Source organism: Mandrillus leucophaeus, unplaced genomic scaffold (assembly GCF_000951045.1).
Source record: "Mandrillus leucophaeus isolate KB7577 unplaced genomic scaffold, Mleu.le_1.0 Scaffold488, whole genome shotgun sequence".
NCBI lineage: Eukaryota > Metazoa > Chordata > Mammalia > Primates > Cercopithecidae > Mandrillus > Mandrillus leucophaeus.
In genome coordinates, this window is record NW_012105231.1 from 944,143 (window position 1) to 962,712 (window position 18,570).

At 50.1% G+C, this 18,570-nt stretch overlaps 1 protein-coding gene across 1 annotated transcript in view; it reads left to right on the forward strand.

Moving 5' to 3' along the window:
• Nucleotides 1–18,570, forward strand: part of GRID1 (glutamate receptor, ionotropic, delta 1) — an 840,572-nt gene that overhangs the window by 220,510 nt on the left and 601,492 nt on the right. Inside the window, exon 7 of the mRNA XM_011995401.1 lies at nt 16,558–16,763. Coding sequence (XP_011850791.1) covers nt 16,558–16,763 — 206 coding nt within the window. The remainder of the gene's footprint in view (nt 1–16,557; nt 16,764–18,570) is intronic.

An 18,570-nucleotide genomic window follows, 5' to 3' on the forward strand; every position in this document is an offset into this window, starting at 1 on the left:
GCAGGGGAGTGGAGGCGAGAATGGGGGACTTCCACCAGAGCTTCTGATACCTCTGATTGCCCCAGGAACCTGTGCTAACCCACAGACGATTGGATCTCCCCTTTACCCTGGTGACAGGGCTTGCGATGAACTGCTCATATTTTATTCCTCAGGAAGTTTTATTGCTATTCCAGAATGGTAGGATTCATTCTAAATGCTTTCTGGGGTGTTCATTTCCCTCTAAACTGGAAATCACTATAATTGCAATGAAAACTCTGACTCAGAATCCGAATCTGCCTTTTCAGTTGCTCTTGCAAAGTTGGTTAAAAAAAAAAAGGCAGCTATGGGTTAGGAAAGCGCCCATGTGCTGTCCCGGGCAGAGGCTGTGTGGTTGACACCTGGAAGAATGGCAGGCCAGCCGTCGAATGGGCCTGGTTGAGCCAGACAAAGTGGGCACCCAGCTATTGGCTGCAGGCAGGGGCTGCACAGACCCAGGGCCACCAGAGGGCCTTCCCCAGCCTTCAGCAAACCATACAGCCCATGATGCTGGCCTGGGCAGAGGGCATCTGGCAGAGTGTGGATTTACTTTTGATTATTGTTTTTTCTGGAAGGTGAAGGGGGCTAACAATAATGAGGGGCTTCTTTATAGGAGGCATGTTCCTAAATATCAGAGAGACTCAGGGTAGGGGCTTTGGAGTCAGATTGACTTGGATTTGAACTGTGGCATTGGCACTCACCTCTCCAAACCTCAGTTATCTGTAAAGTGGGGATAATAATCGACCTGCCCTCCTGGGGTTGCTGGGGTGAGTAAATGAGATGGGGAGTGCATGGGGCTTGGCACAGTGCTGGATGCACTGCTGGGGTGTCCCCCGGTTTTGCTCCTGGACAGGTGGCAGCGAGCAGAGGCGTGTGCTCTTGCCCATCCCACGATGGCAGCTCTTTCAATTCCTCCTCTTCAGTTTGCACAGCCTAGCTCAGGTGTGGGCTTCTGCGTCAACCCAGTGGGCTCCTGTTGGACTTGAGCTTCCACTCCTGGACAAGGAATTACATTTCTGTAATTAATTTGAACATTTTTTTCCATGTGACTTTTCTGAGCTGCTATTGCATGCCAGGCTCCGTGCTTGGATCTGGGGATATGCAGTGCTGAGAAAGATGCCCAGGATCTGGGGCCACTCTCTAAAGACACCTGCTGCTGCTGCTGGGAGGGACCCCCTCGGATATGGAGGTTGGTCGAGAAGTCAGGGGCCCTCCTGGAGACCACGGTGTGGACTGTGGTCCTTGGGGCTCTACATTCTGTTGTATCACTCTCCTGGAGGCAGCAGAGCTGGACAGAATCAGACCTCCTGGCTCAGCCCTTATTACTAGAGTGCCTGAAGCTCTCTAGGCCCCAGTTTTTTCCTCTGTAAAGCAGGAATGAAAATCCTGCCCTTGTAGGCTTGCTGTGAGGAGGAAATGAAGGGGAGAGTGTGGGACAGTGCAAAGAAGGTGCTTCATAAGCCATAAATGGGGGCTCACTTCCCTACTCCCCTGGCCCAGCATTCCTGGCAGGAAGGACATCTGCCCTTGGGAGGAGGAGAGGGGACAGTGTTGGTCCCAGCAGCCGTTTCCCATGACTGCAGCCCCACCCCACTGGCATTGATCATACTATTAGTCCAGTTGTCTGCACCTTCCTCAGAGCCCAAGAGCAGCCCTGGCATTTCCAGGGCCTTCTGGCGGCCTGTGATGGATGGCCCCACGGTCCAGTCCTTGCTTGTGCCAGGCCTGGGCGGGTGCGGTATGTGATGGATCAGACTGAGGATGGTATTTTGGAAGGAAAATTCAAATTATATTTCAGGATAATACCCTGCCTCCCTGGCCCCCACCCTACATCCCATTTGTAATCTGGCCCAAGAGGTTCTGGCAGGAGGTAACGAGTTTGTGATGGATGGGCAGACAGCCCCATTAGGCCTGCAGATCCTGCCTCTTAATTAATATAGATGTGGCTTTATTTTGGGGGCTTAGCAGGCATGTTTTCGTGGTGGGGCTCTGTGGGGTTGTAGAGGCCCTGGGCCACCTGTGTTGCTCCTAGCATGGCCGGGCTGCCTGGGCTGGGGTATCCAGCCGTGTCACCGCTCCGTTCTTGCAGAGCTCCCCGCCTCTACTGACCACCAGCCCCATCTTGAGCAGCATGATGTCCCTGGACATGGAATTGGGAAGCAGTGACACCCATTATTTCTGGTGTTTCAGATAGGATAGACATTAATAGCCTCAAGAGCGCAGACAATAGTAAAATGCAGCAAAATAATTAGGGAATGATGAGCTTTGTGTATTTATCAATTTTGTTTGTTAATATAATTTGTTTAATGATAGGTTTATATAATTTAATCCATACTGGCTGTGTTTAATAACTGCTTGCAAATTCCTGAAAATGTAACAATAGGCTCTGGCAAAGTGGTAGGATGGGCTCCAGCCCACTAAGTGTGTGTGAGTACAGGTGAGTGTGAACACTGGTGAGTCGGAATACCTGAGCGTGTGTGTGTGAGTGAATGTGTCTGTCAGGGAGGCCTTCCTTTGCACCCAGACTCAGGCCTGGGGCAGAATCCCGGATGCCACCTGACCTGGCACCCACTGGGCTCAGTCACTGGAGGCTCTGTGGCACCCTGGAGCACAGACAGAGTGAGGTCCCTCTGTAGAAGTGGTGTCGGGAGGCCCACAATGAGGGGTGGTGGCATCTGTGGGCCCCTTACTGTGGCTTCACTTCCAGCTCTGGTTGCTACTGTCCCTTCAAAGACAGGTTCTCGAGGAAACAAATTAAACCCGAGTAAATATCAGAGAGTAATTATGTAAATTAAATACATAATTTAAAGAACACTTGTCATGAGGTCAGTGGAAAGCTGTGAAGACAGAAGCCTCCCTGTCAGGGCTGGCAAGGCACAGGTGGGTGAGGGGCGGCAGCCGCACTGGAGAGGATGGGCTGCTGTTCTGAGTGGCCTGCCCTTCACATAGGCTCCGTCCCAGGTGCTTCGTATCTGTGCCTCCATGTGCCCCTTACAGTGGTCCTACCCCTAGGCAGCCTCACTCTGCTCAATTTAGAGGCAGTGGCTGAAGCTCAGGGAACTTAAGAGCCATGCCAAGGCCAAAGATGGCCACCCGTGAGTCCACCTCCCCTGTGGCAGGCCCCAAAACCCAGGCTCTTTCTCCCACAGGGGGACCACAGCCCTGCCTTGAAGTGGCCTCCCTGAGAGCTAGGCAGCAGCTGCTCAGGCTGTGGGGACTCTTGGGCGCAGAGCGGGGCTTCAGGGCTCACTCCAGTGCGGTGGCTCTGTTGCTGTCATCCTTTCTTTGCCTCAGAGACAGGAGGCAGTGGGCAGGAGTGGTGAGCTTGGCATGGCTGGGCCCTAGGCCCTGGTCTCAGGGTTTTCTGGCACCCTTGCTGTCCAGAAATGCCACTGTGGCTATCCTGTTGGGGGCACACAAGGCCCCACACCCCTCATACCAAAACAGAACCAGGCACAGGTCTCCAGCTGGGCTGTTGGGTTCCATGAGGCCTTTGATCCTGACATCCTCTCGGTCTGGAATACTCCCTCTCTTGTCCATGCAGAAAATGCCTCTTCATCCTGCAAGTTCCAACTCCTGACTCTCTGAAGGCTTTCTTGAGACCTTCCCTCTGTCTGGGGAAACAAATCCCTTCTCGTGCACTCCCTGGTGTTCCTAGTACATCCTCAAACACTGTTTTCTTGTCCGTTTCCTGTTGGACTCCCTGACAGAAGGACAGGATCTGATCCTTCTCTCTAGTATCCACAATAGGGCATGGCCTGGTTGGGCACCAGACATAGGCTTGGAGCAAGCCTGAGTGGGTGAGATAGTGTGGGGCAGTCCCATCACCCTGTCACTGAGAGGGTGAGGGCAGTGACCAGGGCAGGCCCACACACATTCCCCACCAGAGCAGATCCCGAGACACTGCTGGTCCCAGGGATCAGGAGGGCCCATTGGGTGGGTGGGTGACAGCCCCTGGGTGGCCCTCGGACAGGTCTGCAGAGGTGGAACCCAGCCCAGGTTGCTTCCAAGTTAACTCAGTTGGGGCTGCTCTTTCTAGTAGAATGGGCTTTACTCAGAGTGATAATTTACAGAACTAATGAAGATGCTACATTTCACTGTGTAATGTCACTTATTAATACTGATTGCAAATTAACAGCTGGTAATGGCATGCATCACGGTTTCCTCTTGCCATTCTTAAATGCCAGACTCCAGCATTTGACCAGCCTGCTGCACTGTCTCTCTGGAGTTCTGTATGCCTGCAGTGGCCACTAGGTAGGTCTGGGGTGGGGATGGGGGTTTCCATGTATTGGTACACAGAGAGCAGAGCCCCTTATGGTAGACAGCTCTGGGGTTGAATCCCAGCTCTGTTCTGAGCCAGTGACTTATCTGTGAAATGGGCATACTCTGGTAATTCCCTATGGGTGCTCAGGCTCAGGTGAAATGTGTGTACCTCAGCATCGCAAACCAGACCATTGCAAACATGATGGGGTTTGCAAACCTGCCTCCTTCTCATCCCTTCCCAGGTGCCTTCAGCTTGTTGGTGAATAAGGCTAAAGACCTCTGGCTCTGGAGTCAGATGCCCTGGATTTGAGCCCCTTCCTTCCTAGGCTGGATAAACTCAGGCAAGACATGAGGGTGTCATGGGGATTAAATGAGACAGTATATGCAAATTACTTCACATAGTGCCTGGCAAGAAGGCAGACCTTGATAAGATGTGCTGTGTCCTAGTAAGCTTGGGTTGCCATAACAAATACCTCATGCTGGGGGGCTTAAACAACACACATTTAATTCTCACAGTCTGGAGGCTGAGAAGTCCAAGATCAAGGTGCTGGATCTGACATCTGGTGAGGGCACTCTTCCTAGTTTGCAGTTGGCCATCTTCTCTCAGTGTGCACACCTGGTAGAGAGAAAAAGATCTTGAGTCTCTTATTTTCTTATAAGGCCACTAATTCCAACCAGGAGGTCTCTGCCCTTATGACCCGAGTTACCTCCCAAAGCCCCCTCTTCTAATACCATCACATTGAGGGTTAGGATTTTAACACATGAATTTTGGGGGAGCGCAAACATTCAGTCTGTAACATGCTGTTACGATTATGCCATCATTGGTTTGGCCGTACCATGGAGAGGCGTCATCAGGCTGTGGCATTAACAAAATCCAAAGGCATCAGCTTTGGAGCCCCTGGAAATTCACATGTGGCTGTTTGGACAAACACTTGGAAATTACTTCTCTAGATTTGCTTCTCTACTTAAATGAAAGAGGGATCCAGAAAAATACCCAGAGCTCCTTCAAAGCAATGATGTGGGTCGTTTCTCTGTGTTCTGAAGGAGGAGCTCAACTTCTCTGGCCTTCAGTTTTTTCATCTTTCATGATATGGTTAGCCTTCCTCACAAGCCACAGAGAGGGAGAAAAGAAACGAAGCATTGAAGAATCCAGCAGCTCAGGGAGAGGGCACCAAGCACCCAAGGACTGGAGGCGAGCCTCCCGCTGGGCGCCTTTGGCTGGGGTCTTGTTCCTGCCCTGAGGGGCCTGTTGATGCAGGAAAGAAGCTTGTGGGGAAATGCCATGCTGATTCCTAATCCTGAAAAAATGGCGTCAAAACAGCGGGACTCTGAAAACCATCCCTGCAAATCATAGAGGAAGAACTGCTAAAATCATTACCAAATACCTCGTAAGTGAAAGGTGACAGAAAATCCAACTTTATTTGTGAAAATTCTAAAAATCATTAGCATATTATGGATTCCTTAAAAATATGATCTCACTCAGTTGATGGAAGGGAATTGTAAATCAAAGGGACTATTTATTGCAGTGGGAACAAGGGACCTGCCAGATTAAAAGAAAATATTGAAGGAGCCAGAGATTTGAAACATGAAAGACAGTAGCAGATAAACACCATGGAATTTGATCCAAATACTGGAACCCAACTTGGAACACAAGTTGGTGAAGAATTATTTTATAAAGTCATTTTCATCATAACATGTGTAAAATGCAAATCTTGATAATTATGTAAATTAGTTACTTGGCATAATTTACTTAATTCAAAGCACTTAATGTAGCGTGGTATGTTTTTTCCAAAGTGCCGGAGTAGACGTTTATTTTAAATTGTTCTTAATCTCGATCTTCCAGCCTGATTATTTAAAATGTTTTTCCCTGTGTTTGTTTTTTAAATGGAAAGGAGTAGAACTTTGTGGGAAATTGGAACGTCGCTGGATCAGCCGAAGCCTTCCATTGTTAGTGCCCCAGGCAGAGGGTGTGGGTACGGCTCATTCAAGGTCCCTGTGTCTGAAACAGCACACATGTGAACACACAGTGTGAACGTGCCCATACGGAGTCATCCAGACCACCCACTCCCTTTCCTGAATCTGCCCTTATGTGGCTCTGTGGCTGGTTCTGAAACCTGTCTGAGCAGAAGGCTCCTGGGTACTATCAGCCCTTATTAGAGGCAGAAACTTGTTTCCCTTCTCAAAGAGTTTTCAATGACAGACCTTCCCCTTCAAGCCACTTTACAACTTTGGAATTTCCATGATCACAGAAGGGAGAGATGACCTTTTTAGTTTTCTATTGTGTCACCCGATTGTCAGGATGGCACCTCCCTTCTTGATGAGACTCTAGAACAAGAGAGATGATTTGTTCATTTGGGAGCCCTTTTGGGGGCGTTCCCTGCACTGATGAGAAGGTTGGAAGGGAGCTGACAGCCGCTGAACATCTATTTTGCACTGTGCCAGCTGTGATGTATGCCCCTCACTGAAGGATCTAAGGCCTCCTAGGAGGAAGGTGGGGTTGGCTCTGCTTTGCAGGTGAGAAAATGGGCTCAGAGAGGTGGTTGCCCAGGATCACCCAGATAGTGAACCCAGGCTTGTGCTTATTCTGTGCACCCCTGGGGGAGCGGGGCAATGGGGCTGCTTCTCTGTACCTTTTCCTAAGCTCTGAATCTCAGACCACCATGAAAGATAGTGGTTTTTTTTTTTTTTGACAAGTAAAAGTTATGTTTTTATGATATACAACATGTTTTGATATATGGATACATTGTGGAATGGCTAAATCAAGGTAATCAACATGTGCATTATCTCACATGCTTATTTTTTTTTGTGGCGAGAACACTTAAAATCGACTCTTTTATGAATTTTCGAATATGCAACGTATTGTTATTAACTATAGTCAACATTTATACAATAGATCACTTGAACTTATTCCTCTTGCCTAATTGAAATTTCACCTCCTTTGACCAACATCTCCCCAATCCCCTAACTCCCCAGCTTCTGGTAACCACCTTTCTATTCTCCATTTCAAGTTAAACTTTTTCACATTCCACTTGTAAGTGAGATCATGCAGTATTTGTCTTTCTGGGTTTGGTTTATTTCACTTAGCATAATCTGCTCCAGGCTCATGCACATTGTTGCAAATGACAGGATTGCCTTCTTTTCAAAGGCTGAAGAGCATTCCATTGTGCATGTACACCACGTTTTCTTCATCCATCCATCGGCTGGCGAACACCTAGGCTGATTCCCTGTCTTGGCTATTGCAGAGTGCTGCAAGGAGCACGGGAGTTTTAATACAGGTTTTATTATGATTTAAGTATGGCAAGGCCAATACATTAGGAGATGACTACCATTGAAAAGATCATTTGTTATACTTGCAGATTCCCAGAGATGAGGGCCTGCCTTGCCAGCGGGTGCCACAGGGAAGCAGAAGGGAGGAGGGGGGAATCTATGGGCAAGAATCGGCTGTGCTTTCCATGGGGAGGAACAGGTGAGGCAGAGTAGGAGGGCTTAAGATTGGCTGATGGGAATAAGCCCAGTGGGCTCTGGGGCATAGAGTTGTCCCTGGTTGTCTGGTACCTGGCCCTGGAGTGATTGGGACAAGTGTATAGTGGCCCTGAGTGTGAGATCCCAATATAAAATGTGCTCGGGGTTCTGGGCTCTGGATTGGTTGGTTTGCAGATAAAAGGCATGCTCTGGAGCAAGTTGCTTACTAACCCAGGGAGAGACAGGCCCTCCAGGGTAAGCAAGGCCCCAGATGTCAAAGCATCGAAAGGTAAAAGATGTAAGGAAGGGGTCTAGTTTTAGTCTTCTGCATATGGCTAGCCAGTTATCCCAGCCCCACTTAGTGATAGGGAGTCCTTTCCCCATTGCTTGTTTTTGTCAACTTTGTTGAAGATCAGATGGTTGTATGTGTGCAACTTTATTTCTGGGTCCTCTTTTCTGTTCCATTGGTTTATGTGTCTGTTTTTGTACCAGCACCCCTATGCTGTTTTGGTTACTGTAGCCTTATAGTATAGTTTGAAGTCAAGTATGTGATGCCTCCAGCTTCGTTCTTTTTGCTTAGGATTGTCTTAGCTCTTTGGGCTTTTTTGGTTCCATATGATACACTCTGAAACTAAAATAAAAGTTAAATAAATAAGTTCATATCTTTGGGAAAATGATATGGTTAATACAGAGGGTGGAGGTTTTTGGGGTGAGGGATGGGATGTCAATCTGGAGGACCTCAGGGCCAGGCCTACCATGAGTGTTGTCTGGGCAGCTGGGATTGTGATGGGGACAGGGGAGGCCTCCCTCCCAGACAAGACTCTCCCAGATGAGACCTTGGGCAAGAAGACTTAGAGCAGTAGCCCTGTGCTGCTGAAGCTGGCGGGACACCATCATTCTACTCACCTGAATGCAGCCCTTGCCTAGGCTCTGGGGGACCTTGTCACCCCACGACGGGGGAGCCCTGCTTCCAATTTTACCAACAGCTGCTGGATGTGCCATACTTTTGCTGAATTGCCCCTGGGCCTGCTTGGTACCCCTCTGACTTCCACAGAGAGTCATCTACATGGATCGATTGCAGGGAATTCATTTATTTATGAAATACTCTCTGCAAATGCAACACATTCTGGCAATAGGAGGTACTCAAGAAGTGGCAGATGGGAGCCACTCCTTTCTTCAGGGTCAGCGTCAGTCTTACCCTCAGGACCCAGAGCTCCTCCAGGACAGGGCTGTGAAGTTTTAAAATTCTGCTGCTCTGGAACCAAGCATAGGGCCTGGCCCAGGACAGTGCTCGGGAAATATGTGAGGAAGGAAGGAAGAGGGCGGGAACGGAGGAAGAGGAAATGCATAGCTGAGAAGCCGAGGTGTGAGGTGTGTGGAGATGAGGCTCCAGATGGATTCCAGTAGGCAGAGGGCAAGGGTATCCCCTGTGATTGGAGCCACAGCAGGTAGTTCTTTGGGTTCTCTTGGAAACGGCAGACCCTGCCACCATCACACCTGCTCCGCTTGCAACAACTATGGTGACGTTAGGAGCTGGTGGTGGGAGGGGAATGTGCAATGAAAGAGGAGAGGAGGCTGGGCAGGGCTCTTAGAAATGAACTTGAATTATGGGTAAACTACATCTGGGAAGAAATTCAAAGCATATCTTTGGGGACTCAGATAGGAAAGAAGTAAAAAAAAAAAGAAAGTCTGTGGAATCAAAGTTGTGTCTCAGCCTTTGGAAAATTTGCCAATAATCCAAAAACACTTCTAACTGTGAACTTCTTCTGGGTGTGAGGTGGCAGCGTTCATACATATATATGTACATTACAGATGGTAAAATATTCTCTATAAGTACTCTCAGTGCCTGGGCCCTTCTCAGAAATTGAAAATAGTAGGGGAAGCAATTTGAAATGTCTTCTTTCACTTCAATTACTTTTCAGAAAGAAAGTATTAAAAATACCCAGTATTAAAAATACTATCTGATTTTTTTCAGAGGGAGTGGAGGGATAGTCACAGCTATAACCTTAGATTTTTGAAAAAATGATTTTCCCGACTTCAGTTCCTTACTAAGTAGGGCTTTGCCTCCACCTGATACGTGGTCATCGTGTGGCTGCTGAAGTCACGCCGGGCTTCAGGCAGGTTCCCGCTGCGGCTCAACTTGATTCCATAAACTTTTCCTGTTTCTGACTCTGTACTAGGCACCAAACCTTGGGGTTTGATAAAGAACACAAATGAGAAAGGCCTAGCTCCTGTTACCCATATATTATGATTTAATATTATTAATATTATTTAATATTACTAAATTTGAAGGAGGCATGAATTTCAACTTGAGGACCTGAGATGGCCTCAGAGGGGAAGTTTGAATTGGGTCTGGATGGAGGAGTAGGGCTCTGTAAATTTCAAATTGGGAGCATCCCAGTGGAGGGGGTGTGTGTGTGTATGGAGGATGTCCAGGAGTGGGCAAAGAGCTTCTTTTTCTGGAGCCCAAGGTACATGGTTTGAGGAGGTCATGGTGGAGGCAGGTGATGAATGTTAACACAAATAGAAAATGCTGTTAGGCACGGTGAAACCCTTTCTCTACTAAAAATACAAAAATTAGGCGGGTGTGGTGGCGGGAGTCTGTAATCCCAGTTACTCTGGAGGCTGAGGCAGGAGAATTGCTTGAACCTGGGAGGTGGAGGTGGCAGTGGGCTGAGATTGCGCCTCTGCATTCCAGCCTGGACAACAAGAGAGAGACTCCGTCTCAAAAAAATGCTATTAGGACCACAGTCTCTTAGGTACTCAAAATGTCTGGAGTCTATTTTGTGCACAATAATGAAATCTCTAGAAAACTTTTTGTTTGTAACTTGATTGACTGATAATTTTGAGGATATTAATTTCTTGGCAACTCTTACATAAATTGTGTTATTTGTTGAAGGTTTGGAGGAGGGCTGTATTGTGAGCAGATATAATCTCAAGAGAGAAAATTCTTGTGGAATGTGTTAGAGGGCAGATGCTAGGATCAGGGGACCCTGCAAGACACTGTTGCATGAATCCTAGGGAGGAGGTGATAGTGCTGAACCTGAGAAGGGAGAGTGGAACTCAGGAAATGTTTAGGAGGAGAAGTTGAAAGGCTTCCGCCAGTCCAGGATGTGGGCCTCGTTAGTGCATGTGTGGTGATGCTCTTCTTAGACACGTGAGAACAGACATTGCAGGTAGTACCAGGGGGAAGTCCAGGACTAGTGGGAATGTGACCGGGAGCGTGTGAGGGAGGAGAAGGGAAAGCAGGTGAGAGCAGAGGGGCGTATCATTGTGCTTGCAAGTCCAGGGGGAGAGGGCATTAGGCAGGGCTGCAGGCTGGATGCTGGAGAACCGTGGAAAACAAAGACCGAGGAGGGCCCCTGTTTGTTGATGACTTTGGCAGGAGCTTTAGAGCAGAGTCGTGGAGCCTGATGCAGGGGGAGAGGGCGAGTGGCCGGGATGTGCTGGGCAAGCAGGGTCAGGCGTCAGAAAGCTGGTGTGGAGGCAGGGAGGGACCTGTGTCCTCTCCTTCCCATGGGTGGTCCCTGGTGCCCACTGACCCTCAGCTTCCTTTCCTGGCAGTTCCACAGTCCAGCCTTGTCATGGGGCGAGCAAGGATCTTCTTCATTTGATGTCAAAGATGCTTCATTCTGGAACTTTCTGTGTGCTGTTTCCCTCTCCTGGAATGTTCTTCCCAAGAGTTTTCCAGAGCTGCTTCTCCTCACCGAGGCAGAATCCCACCCTGAAGTCCCCTCCAGTCCAGCATTTATTTCTTTGGCTCTTCTCACTGTTGGAAATAATCTCTTTGTCTTTCCTGCTGTTGATTTGTTCTGGTTTGTTCTCAGCCTCTGAAATGTTAAGTTAAGTGATACAGGGGCTCATTCAGTTTTGTTTTCCCATACCCAGGGGAGAGACAGATACAGAGTGCTCAGTGAGTACTGGGGGAAGAAGGAACCGGCGGGTGCTGGCAGGCAGAGAGGCAACGTCAAGGCCTGACCCGGGCACCGTCACCTTGCATTCCTCGCAGGAGTGGACTGGCCCATGCTCCCCAAGCTTCCTCCTTTGTCTAAGGCACAGGACTCCTCTCTAGGGAGCTCCTCCCTATCCCTGCAGTGTCCAGTGGCCTTTTCCAGAGTCCATGCCTCTCCTGGCTGCCTGGAGACCCAGTGGCCATTGCCTTTCTCATGCCTGTTCTGGATCAGGTTAATGCGAGGCCTGACAAGGCCTCAGTCAGCAACCTTCCCCAGGGGCGCGTGGAGGTGCATGTGGTTGGTGGAAGCTGCATTGGTGATGGTGGGTAGGGCTGGCCAGTGTGTATAGTGAGCTTGCTGGGGAGGCCCTGGGACAAAGTCCAGAACCCTGTGGGAGCCAAGGGATTCCAGGGGAGGGGCGCTCGCTCTGTGGCCCAGTGGGGGAAACCCCAAATCTGTTCATTGTCTACCCTCTTGGGGAATTCTCTGTGAGCAGCAGCAGCAGCAGTCAGGTTTTTTTGGGGGTGGGGGATGGGGTAGGGTGGAATTACAAATTCGGTTTCTTGAAGGGAGAAAAGGACTTTGTGGGAGAAGTGGGCTTCTGTGGCCCCATTCCTGGAGAGTGGCAGGAGGGCTGCAGCACGGGCTTGGGCTCCCCACTGTTACTCTGCCTCCAGCCCCACCCCAAATGCAGCTGGACAGAAGCTTCAGGGAAAGGAGGCTGAGAGATGACCTTGTCAGCCAACTGGGAGCAGGTGGTGGTAGCCAGGAGCTGTGGTCCCTCGGGAACACTGGCTTCAGCTAGCATCACTGATTTCAGGCGTGAGGAGCCACCGCTGGCAGGGAGCTTAAACCCTCTCTGATGGATTGTAAACCCTCAGTCCCATTAGGGGCTGCTGGAATAGAAGCCAGAAATGCAGCAGTGGGAGGTGCAGAGGAGCTCTGAGGGCTTGTGTCCTCCCATATGGCATGTTCTCGTGTACTCATGGATGCCAAGACAGTTGCTACCTGCCCATGGCATCTCCTATTCCCTGAAGAAATGAAATAGTCCTATGGGTTGAGATGGTTTTAGGTAGAGGGAGCTCAGGGAAGGGACTGAAGGAGACTTTTACCCCAGGCTGAGAGGACTGGCCATGCTGGCATGAGGCATAAGGTCCCTGGGGCCCCATGGGTGTCCCTACCAGACTCATGGACTCATGCAAGCCCTCATGGTACACATGGTAGACATGCAGAAAGGTATGCTCTGTAGACATGGCCAGTCTCTGCCATTTTAAAGACTTGCAGTGGTCTTAGAAGATGCTGGAAGGAGCAGAAGCTTGTAAATGACAGGTCTCAGGATCCCACCTTCATGCCCATCATGCAGCTGTGCTCGGATCTGGGTCACAACCAAGGCCATGGGCCGTGAGGACCACTGGTGTTCTAAGGAAGGGACAGGGCTGCAGAAGCTCCCTGTGGACATGTAGCCTCGTCCTGGGGCTGACTAGCACTCAGCCCTGTGTGGACAGTTCCACAGGTAAGCTGTGGCAGGGCAATTTTTAAAGGCAAAGGTGTTGCTCTTTCACTTAACGTTTTCATAAGCTATACCAGATACAGTGCATCCGATGACCCTGATCTATCGGTTTGTTATTGCTGGGAAACAGACGATCCCAAAACTTAGTGGCTTAGAACAGCAGTCATTTATTATTTTTTATGAGTCTATAGGTCAACTGGGCGGTTCTGCTCTGGGCTTGCTCGTGCATCTGAGTTCGGCTGGCTTGCAGCTGGGCATGGCTGCCTGGGTGCCTGCCTCACTCTCCTCTGTGTGTCCACATTCCTCCAGCAGCTGTCCTGGGGATATTCTCATGGTGGTGGCATGGTCCAAGAGTGGAAATGGAAATGCACAAATGCTTTTTTCAAACCTATGTGTGCGTCAAGTTTACTACTGTCCCATAGTCAAAGCGAGTCACTTGGCCGAGGCCGGAGCTGGAGCTGGAGGAGTCCTCACAGTGAGAGAACAAAAAGCCTGGGATTAGGAGCCTTTGCCAGGGGCCTGAAGGCAGCCAGTCTCCCATATTTAGGAATATCGTTTACACCACACTGGTTAAAGGTGGTTTCTCCAGGCAGTACCAGGCAATGGGACTTTCTGTGATGATCAATCTCATATGATCTATATCTGTGCTGTCCAACATGGTAGCCACTAGCCAGATGTGGCTGTTGAGTACTTGAAATGTGGCTAATGCACCTGAGGAGCTGAGCATGTAATTGTGTTTCTCTTCAATTAATTGAAGTTTTAATGGCCATATATGGCTAAAGATTGTGTTATGTACAGCCCAGATCCAGGGGGAAACCCTCGTTGGCACCCATGGAAGGCTGTTATGTGCCCAGCACAGCTGCCCACTGCTGGTTTTGGTGTGGGTGGCCGCTGGGTGCTGAGATGTCCTCCAGCTTATGATGGACAGATTTGCATTGTGCTGTGCTCCAGAGAGGGCAGGACTGGGGCTGACACCAGCGCTTGTGTTTCTGGTTGGGACTCCTGAGCCATCTCTGCACGCTTGCCCTGCTACTCCCTCTGATTGGTTAAGAAGAGGTCTTTATCTTCTTCACCTTTTCTTTCAAGAAGCTTAGGAGCTACAGATCTGCATAGCCCTGAACAGGCTGATGGAGACTAAATTGCCTCTCTGGGAACCCCAAGGGTGTTGAGAGCCTGGGGCTTGTATGTTGGGGGCCTGGAGTGCCGGTGCAGGTGTAAGGCACTGTATTGTCCTCAGTTGGCTACCTTTCCTCACTTTGGGGGAGCCCTGTGCTGGCCACTTCATCCCAGCCCTGGGGCTGGCTCTCCTTCCTGTCTGACACAGTGGGAACAGCGACACCAAGACCCCTGTGCTTTGTGAAGCCAGTGGGTTAGGTCACATGGCTGTGCTCCAGGGACCAGGCTGCTGATGGACAAGGGGCCAGCTGAGGTCATGGTTGGATGGTCACACATTTGCCATCTCTAGAGGGCCCCAGGGTTCTCATTTGTATGCTACTGTGCCCTCCCCATGCACCACCAGGAGGTGGGCTCCCTGTACTCCCAGGTGCAGGCTCCTGAGACACAAGCAGGTGGCCTGCACAGGAAGTGTGGTTCCTCAGAGTCCCAGGAAAATGGTAGTTGGTGATTTTCATCCCCATTTTACAGAGAGCCCTTCAGGCTCAAAGGGGATGGTGATTTGCCTGAGGGCTTCAGGGACTGCACTGAGTCCTAGGTGTCGGGGTTCCTGGCAGGTGCTGAGGCCCTAGTCCAGGGCTTTCCCCCTGCAGTGGGAAGGGGGTCCCTGTGCACAGCTCCCAGCACCCTCATTACGATGGCCATAGTGCTCTACTCTCCTCCTTCGCACTGCTTGGTTCCCCATGATGGCTCCTGTCACACAGTCCAGCTGGGACTACACTTAGTGGTGAGCCTGCCCTCTTGGCACAACAGGGAGCCGGGGACTCCTGCAGCAGCTTGCATGGCACTTGGCATGAGTGTAGACCAGGAAGTTTGCAAAATGAGTACAGAGAGAGTTTTGGAGAGGGACTGGTCAGGAGCAAAACCTGGTTGAACTAACACTGTTTATTTGGATTTGGTGACTGCATGGGCCAGGCTGTGCCTGTGGGCATCCCAGGGCATGGGGACAGTGAAGCTTGTGGATCTGGGCAGACCTAGAGTGTCCTTTGGAGGATGCGACTCAGGCATGGGTCTTGTTTATGGGAGGTGAAATGCAAGGATGGGCCAGATGCAAGAAACATCCCAGGCTGTGAAAAAATGACCTGTGGATTGAGACCCTGGCCTGCACATTACCCACCTTTGGCAAGCAAAGGCATTTACTGGCTCATGAAACTGGAAAGTTCGGGAGAAACAGGCTTCAGCCTCACATGGACCCAGGGGCTGAAATGACATCGTCAGGACCATGTCTTACTCTCAGACCTGCCTGCCTCTGTTCTGGGCATGTCTCTTTTTGGGAAAGTCAAATGGCTTCTACAAGGCTGCTGCCAAGAGATGATTTTGGCACTGGTTGAAAAAACTTTAGCACCCTCAGGCCTTGCAAGGATAGATTTGTAGCATTGTGCAGTGCAACCATATTGGCTTCCAGGTTCCTTCTTGTTGAATCTTCCATCCCTGGGTGGTTTGTGCCTACAGGCCTCTCTCCTAGTGATCACCAACGTGCCAGGATGGGCTCTCTCTGTACCTCCTTGAACCCCCTGCTCATCCCTGATCCAGTCAGGATGTGGGCTTCTGACTGGACTTGGAGTGAGAGTCACTCCAGCTGGAAACGGGCAGGAGGAATGTTTCATCAAGGAAAATCAGGTCCCTGAAGCCGGATGGGTCCCACACCTCAGGGCTGGGGTGCTGTGGTGCAGGCTGTGCATTTGCAGGATTGGTGCAGGGACTGAGGGCTTGAACTGCCCATCTGCTGAGGCCAGGCCCACTCCAGTCAGTGGCCTCAACTGGCCATGGTTGGTCAAGGAGCCTCATGTGGAGAGCAGAGGGAGTTGGAGGGGACTGGGGATGTCAGGCCCAGGGACCTCCAGCAAATGTGGCCTGAAGGCCAGAATTGCTGTGATTGGGCCCATATAGGGAGAGAAAGAGAGCTTGTCGTGAATCAAGGGCACGTTCTGGCCATAGGACCTGTTGGATGGCATCCAACCTGTTGGGGGAGACAGTCAGCCAGGGCTGGACACTGGTGAGCGCGGCTGGGTCTACGCTGGTGTCCTCCAACCTCTGTTGAGGGGAATCCCTGAGGCAGACTGGGACCCTTGTTTTTCACGGTGCCCTGCAGGGGTGGAACGTGTTGGAGTTAGACACCCTCCCCAGTGCATTCCCACTTAAAGATGATTTTTCTCCTCCTCCTCTTCTCCCACTGCTCAGATATCCGTGGGCTTCAAAGCTTTCTGGACCAGGCCTCGCGGCTGGGCCTTGACGTCTCTTTACAAAAGGTGGACAAGAACATTAGCCACGTATTCACCAGCCTCTTCACCACGATGAAGACAGAGGAGCTGAATCGCTACCGGGACACGCTTCGCCGTGCCATCCTGCTGCTCAGCCCGCAGGGAGCCCACTCCTTCATCAACGAGGTAGGTCGTGGGGGCCTGAGGCCTCAGGGGCCTGGTGCCCAGGGCTCTGCAGAAGATGGCTCAGGTGGGCTGTAGGGCACAGTCGTCTTATGCACAGCCTAAATGGACATGGAGACACGTGGGTGCTCGGCCCACAGCACACAGCCTCTGAGGGGGGATTCTCTGAGCACTACTTGGCTCCTGATTGTTCCCTGACAGGTCACTCAAGGCCTGCCCAGCCTCTGAGAAGCTGTGGGGAGGCTGATGGGAAGCCTGTTTGCAAGTCACTGCCAGAGATTTCTGACGCAAGACTCAGGCCTATTTTTTTTTTTTTTTTAATTTTCCTCTCTTTGTTGACAGGTGTAAGCCTCTAGGGATAAAATAAATTTCCAGCTTTCTGCAGAGGTGGGTAGGTCTGCCTTGGGATTTCTTAGCACCTGGAAAAGGTGTCTTTGCCTATCGTTGAAGGATACATTAGGCATTCTTATTTTTTTGGCACTTGGGCTAATAATCAGTGTGTATTTCTTTTATAAACATCTCTGTTCGAGGTTGGAGCCTTCTAATGAAGACAGGGCCCATCAGTTTAAGAATCCATTAGTTAGTAAAGAATCCATTCATTTGTAAAGAATCCATTAATTTGAGAACAAACTAGAAATAACCTATGAGTTGGCTGATTGGCGCCGGCCCAGGTAGTCTAATGGCAGAGAGGTGGTGGGCTGGAGTTGGCAGGTCTCCCTCTGGCCTGGGTTGGTTTTGAGGGGTGAGCTGGGGATGTGGTGTGCCTGGGAGCAGAGGCGAATTGAACAGGTCACAGGGTGGCCAAGAGCTCCCTGCAGATTCTCCAGACAACCCCAGTCACCTTGCTGGTCCTCTCTGATTGAAAGTAAACTGAAGTGAAGCATGGCATTATACTAATTCCATTTGATGTTCTTTGCTTGCTTATTCTGCTTTTCCCTCTAATTAATTATTACTCAGAATGCTACCTCATGCATCAGGAGCCAGCCCAAAGCCCACTGCTGGGGAACTTAAAATTTGGAATGCTTAATATGGTACAATTGGCCAGCAGCCCTGATGCTCTCTGTTAAGCAGGCCCCGAATCACGCTGGTGGTCCGTCAGGCTGTGATGTCCTGTCGGCTCCCGGCATTTTCACCAGAACATGTTGCCCTGTGTGAAGTGATTCAGTCCAGTAATGGGCAGCCTGGGATTAGCAGCACTAACATGTCCATTCTTTCTCAGAATATACCCAGCTGTGCGTTTGCGAAAGTCTGCTCAGGGAATGGCTCTTCTGGCAGTATTTCCCCAGCTGGAGTCTGTACTGGTGATGGTGTCGGCTAATCTCATTGCTGTTCCCCTTGCTTCTTGCTTCTTGCTTCTCGTCAATTCCTTGCCCCTTCCCCTTGCTTCCTTTCCTCCTTGCTCTGTTGTGAAGCTTGGGGGTGGAAAGACTATTGGCTTTGGAGTTGAACGGATTTGGGGGCAAGTCCTAGCTCCCTGAATTATTATTTGTGTGACCTTGGGCCATTTGCATCACCATGTTAGCCTCTGTTTCTTCATCTGTTAAAAGGGATGAAGGAGACAGCTATGATAAAGCATTTAGCGTATAGCTTTTTAAGAAGCATCTGTTTTATTTTCACTGCACATATTCATGCATTTTCCTTCTAGAGGATTTTAGCCCCTTCCTGTTTCTAGCCCTGTGAGGATTTAACACATAACTAAGACTGGCCTAAGGGTGTTATTTCCAAGTGGTTAATTATGCAAGCGCCTGCAGTGGTGGATTCACTGGGCTTGCTTTGTCCTGCTTGCATTGCTGGTTGTGATGGGACTGGG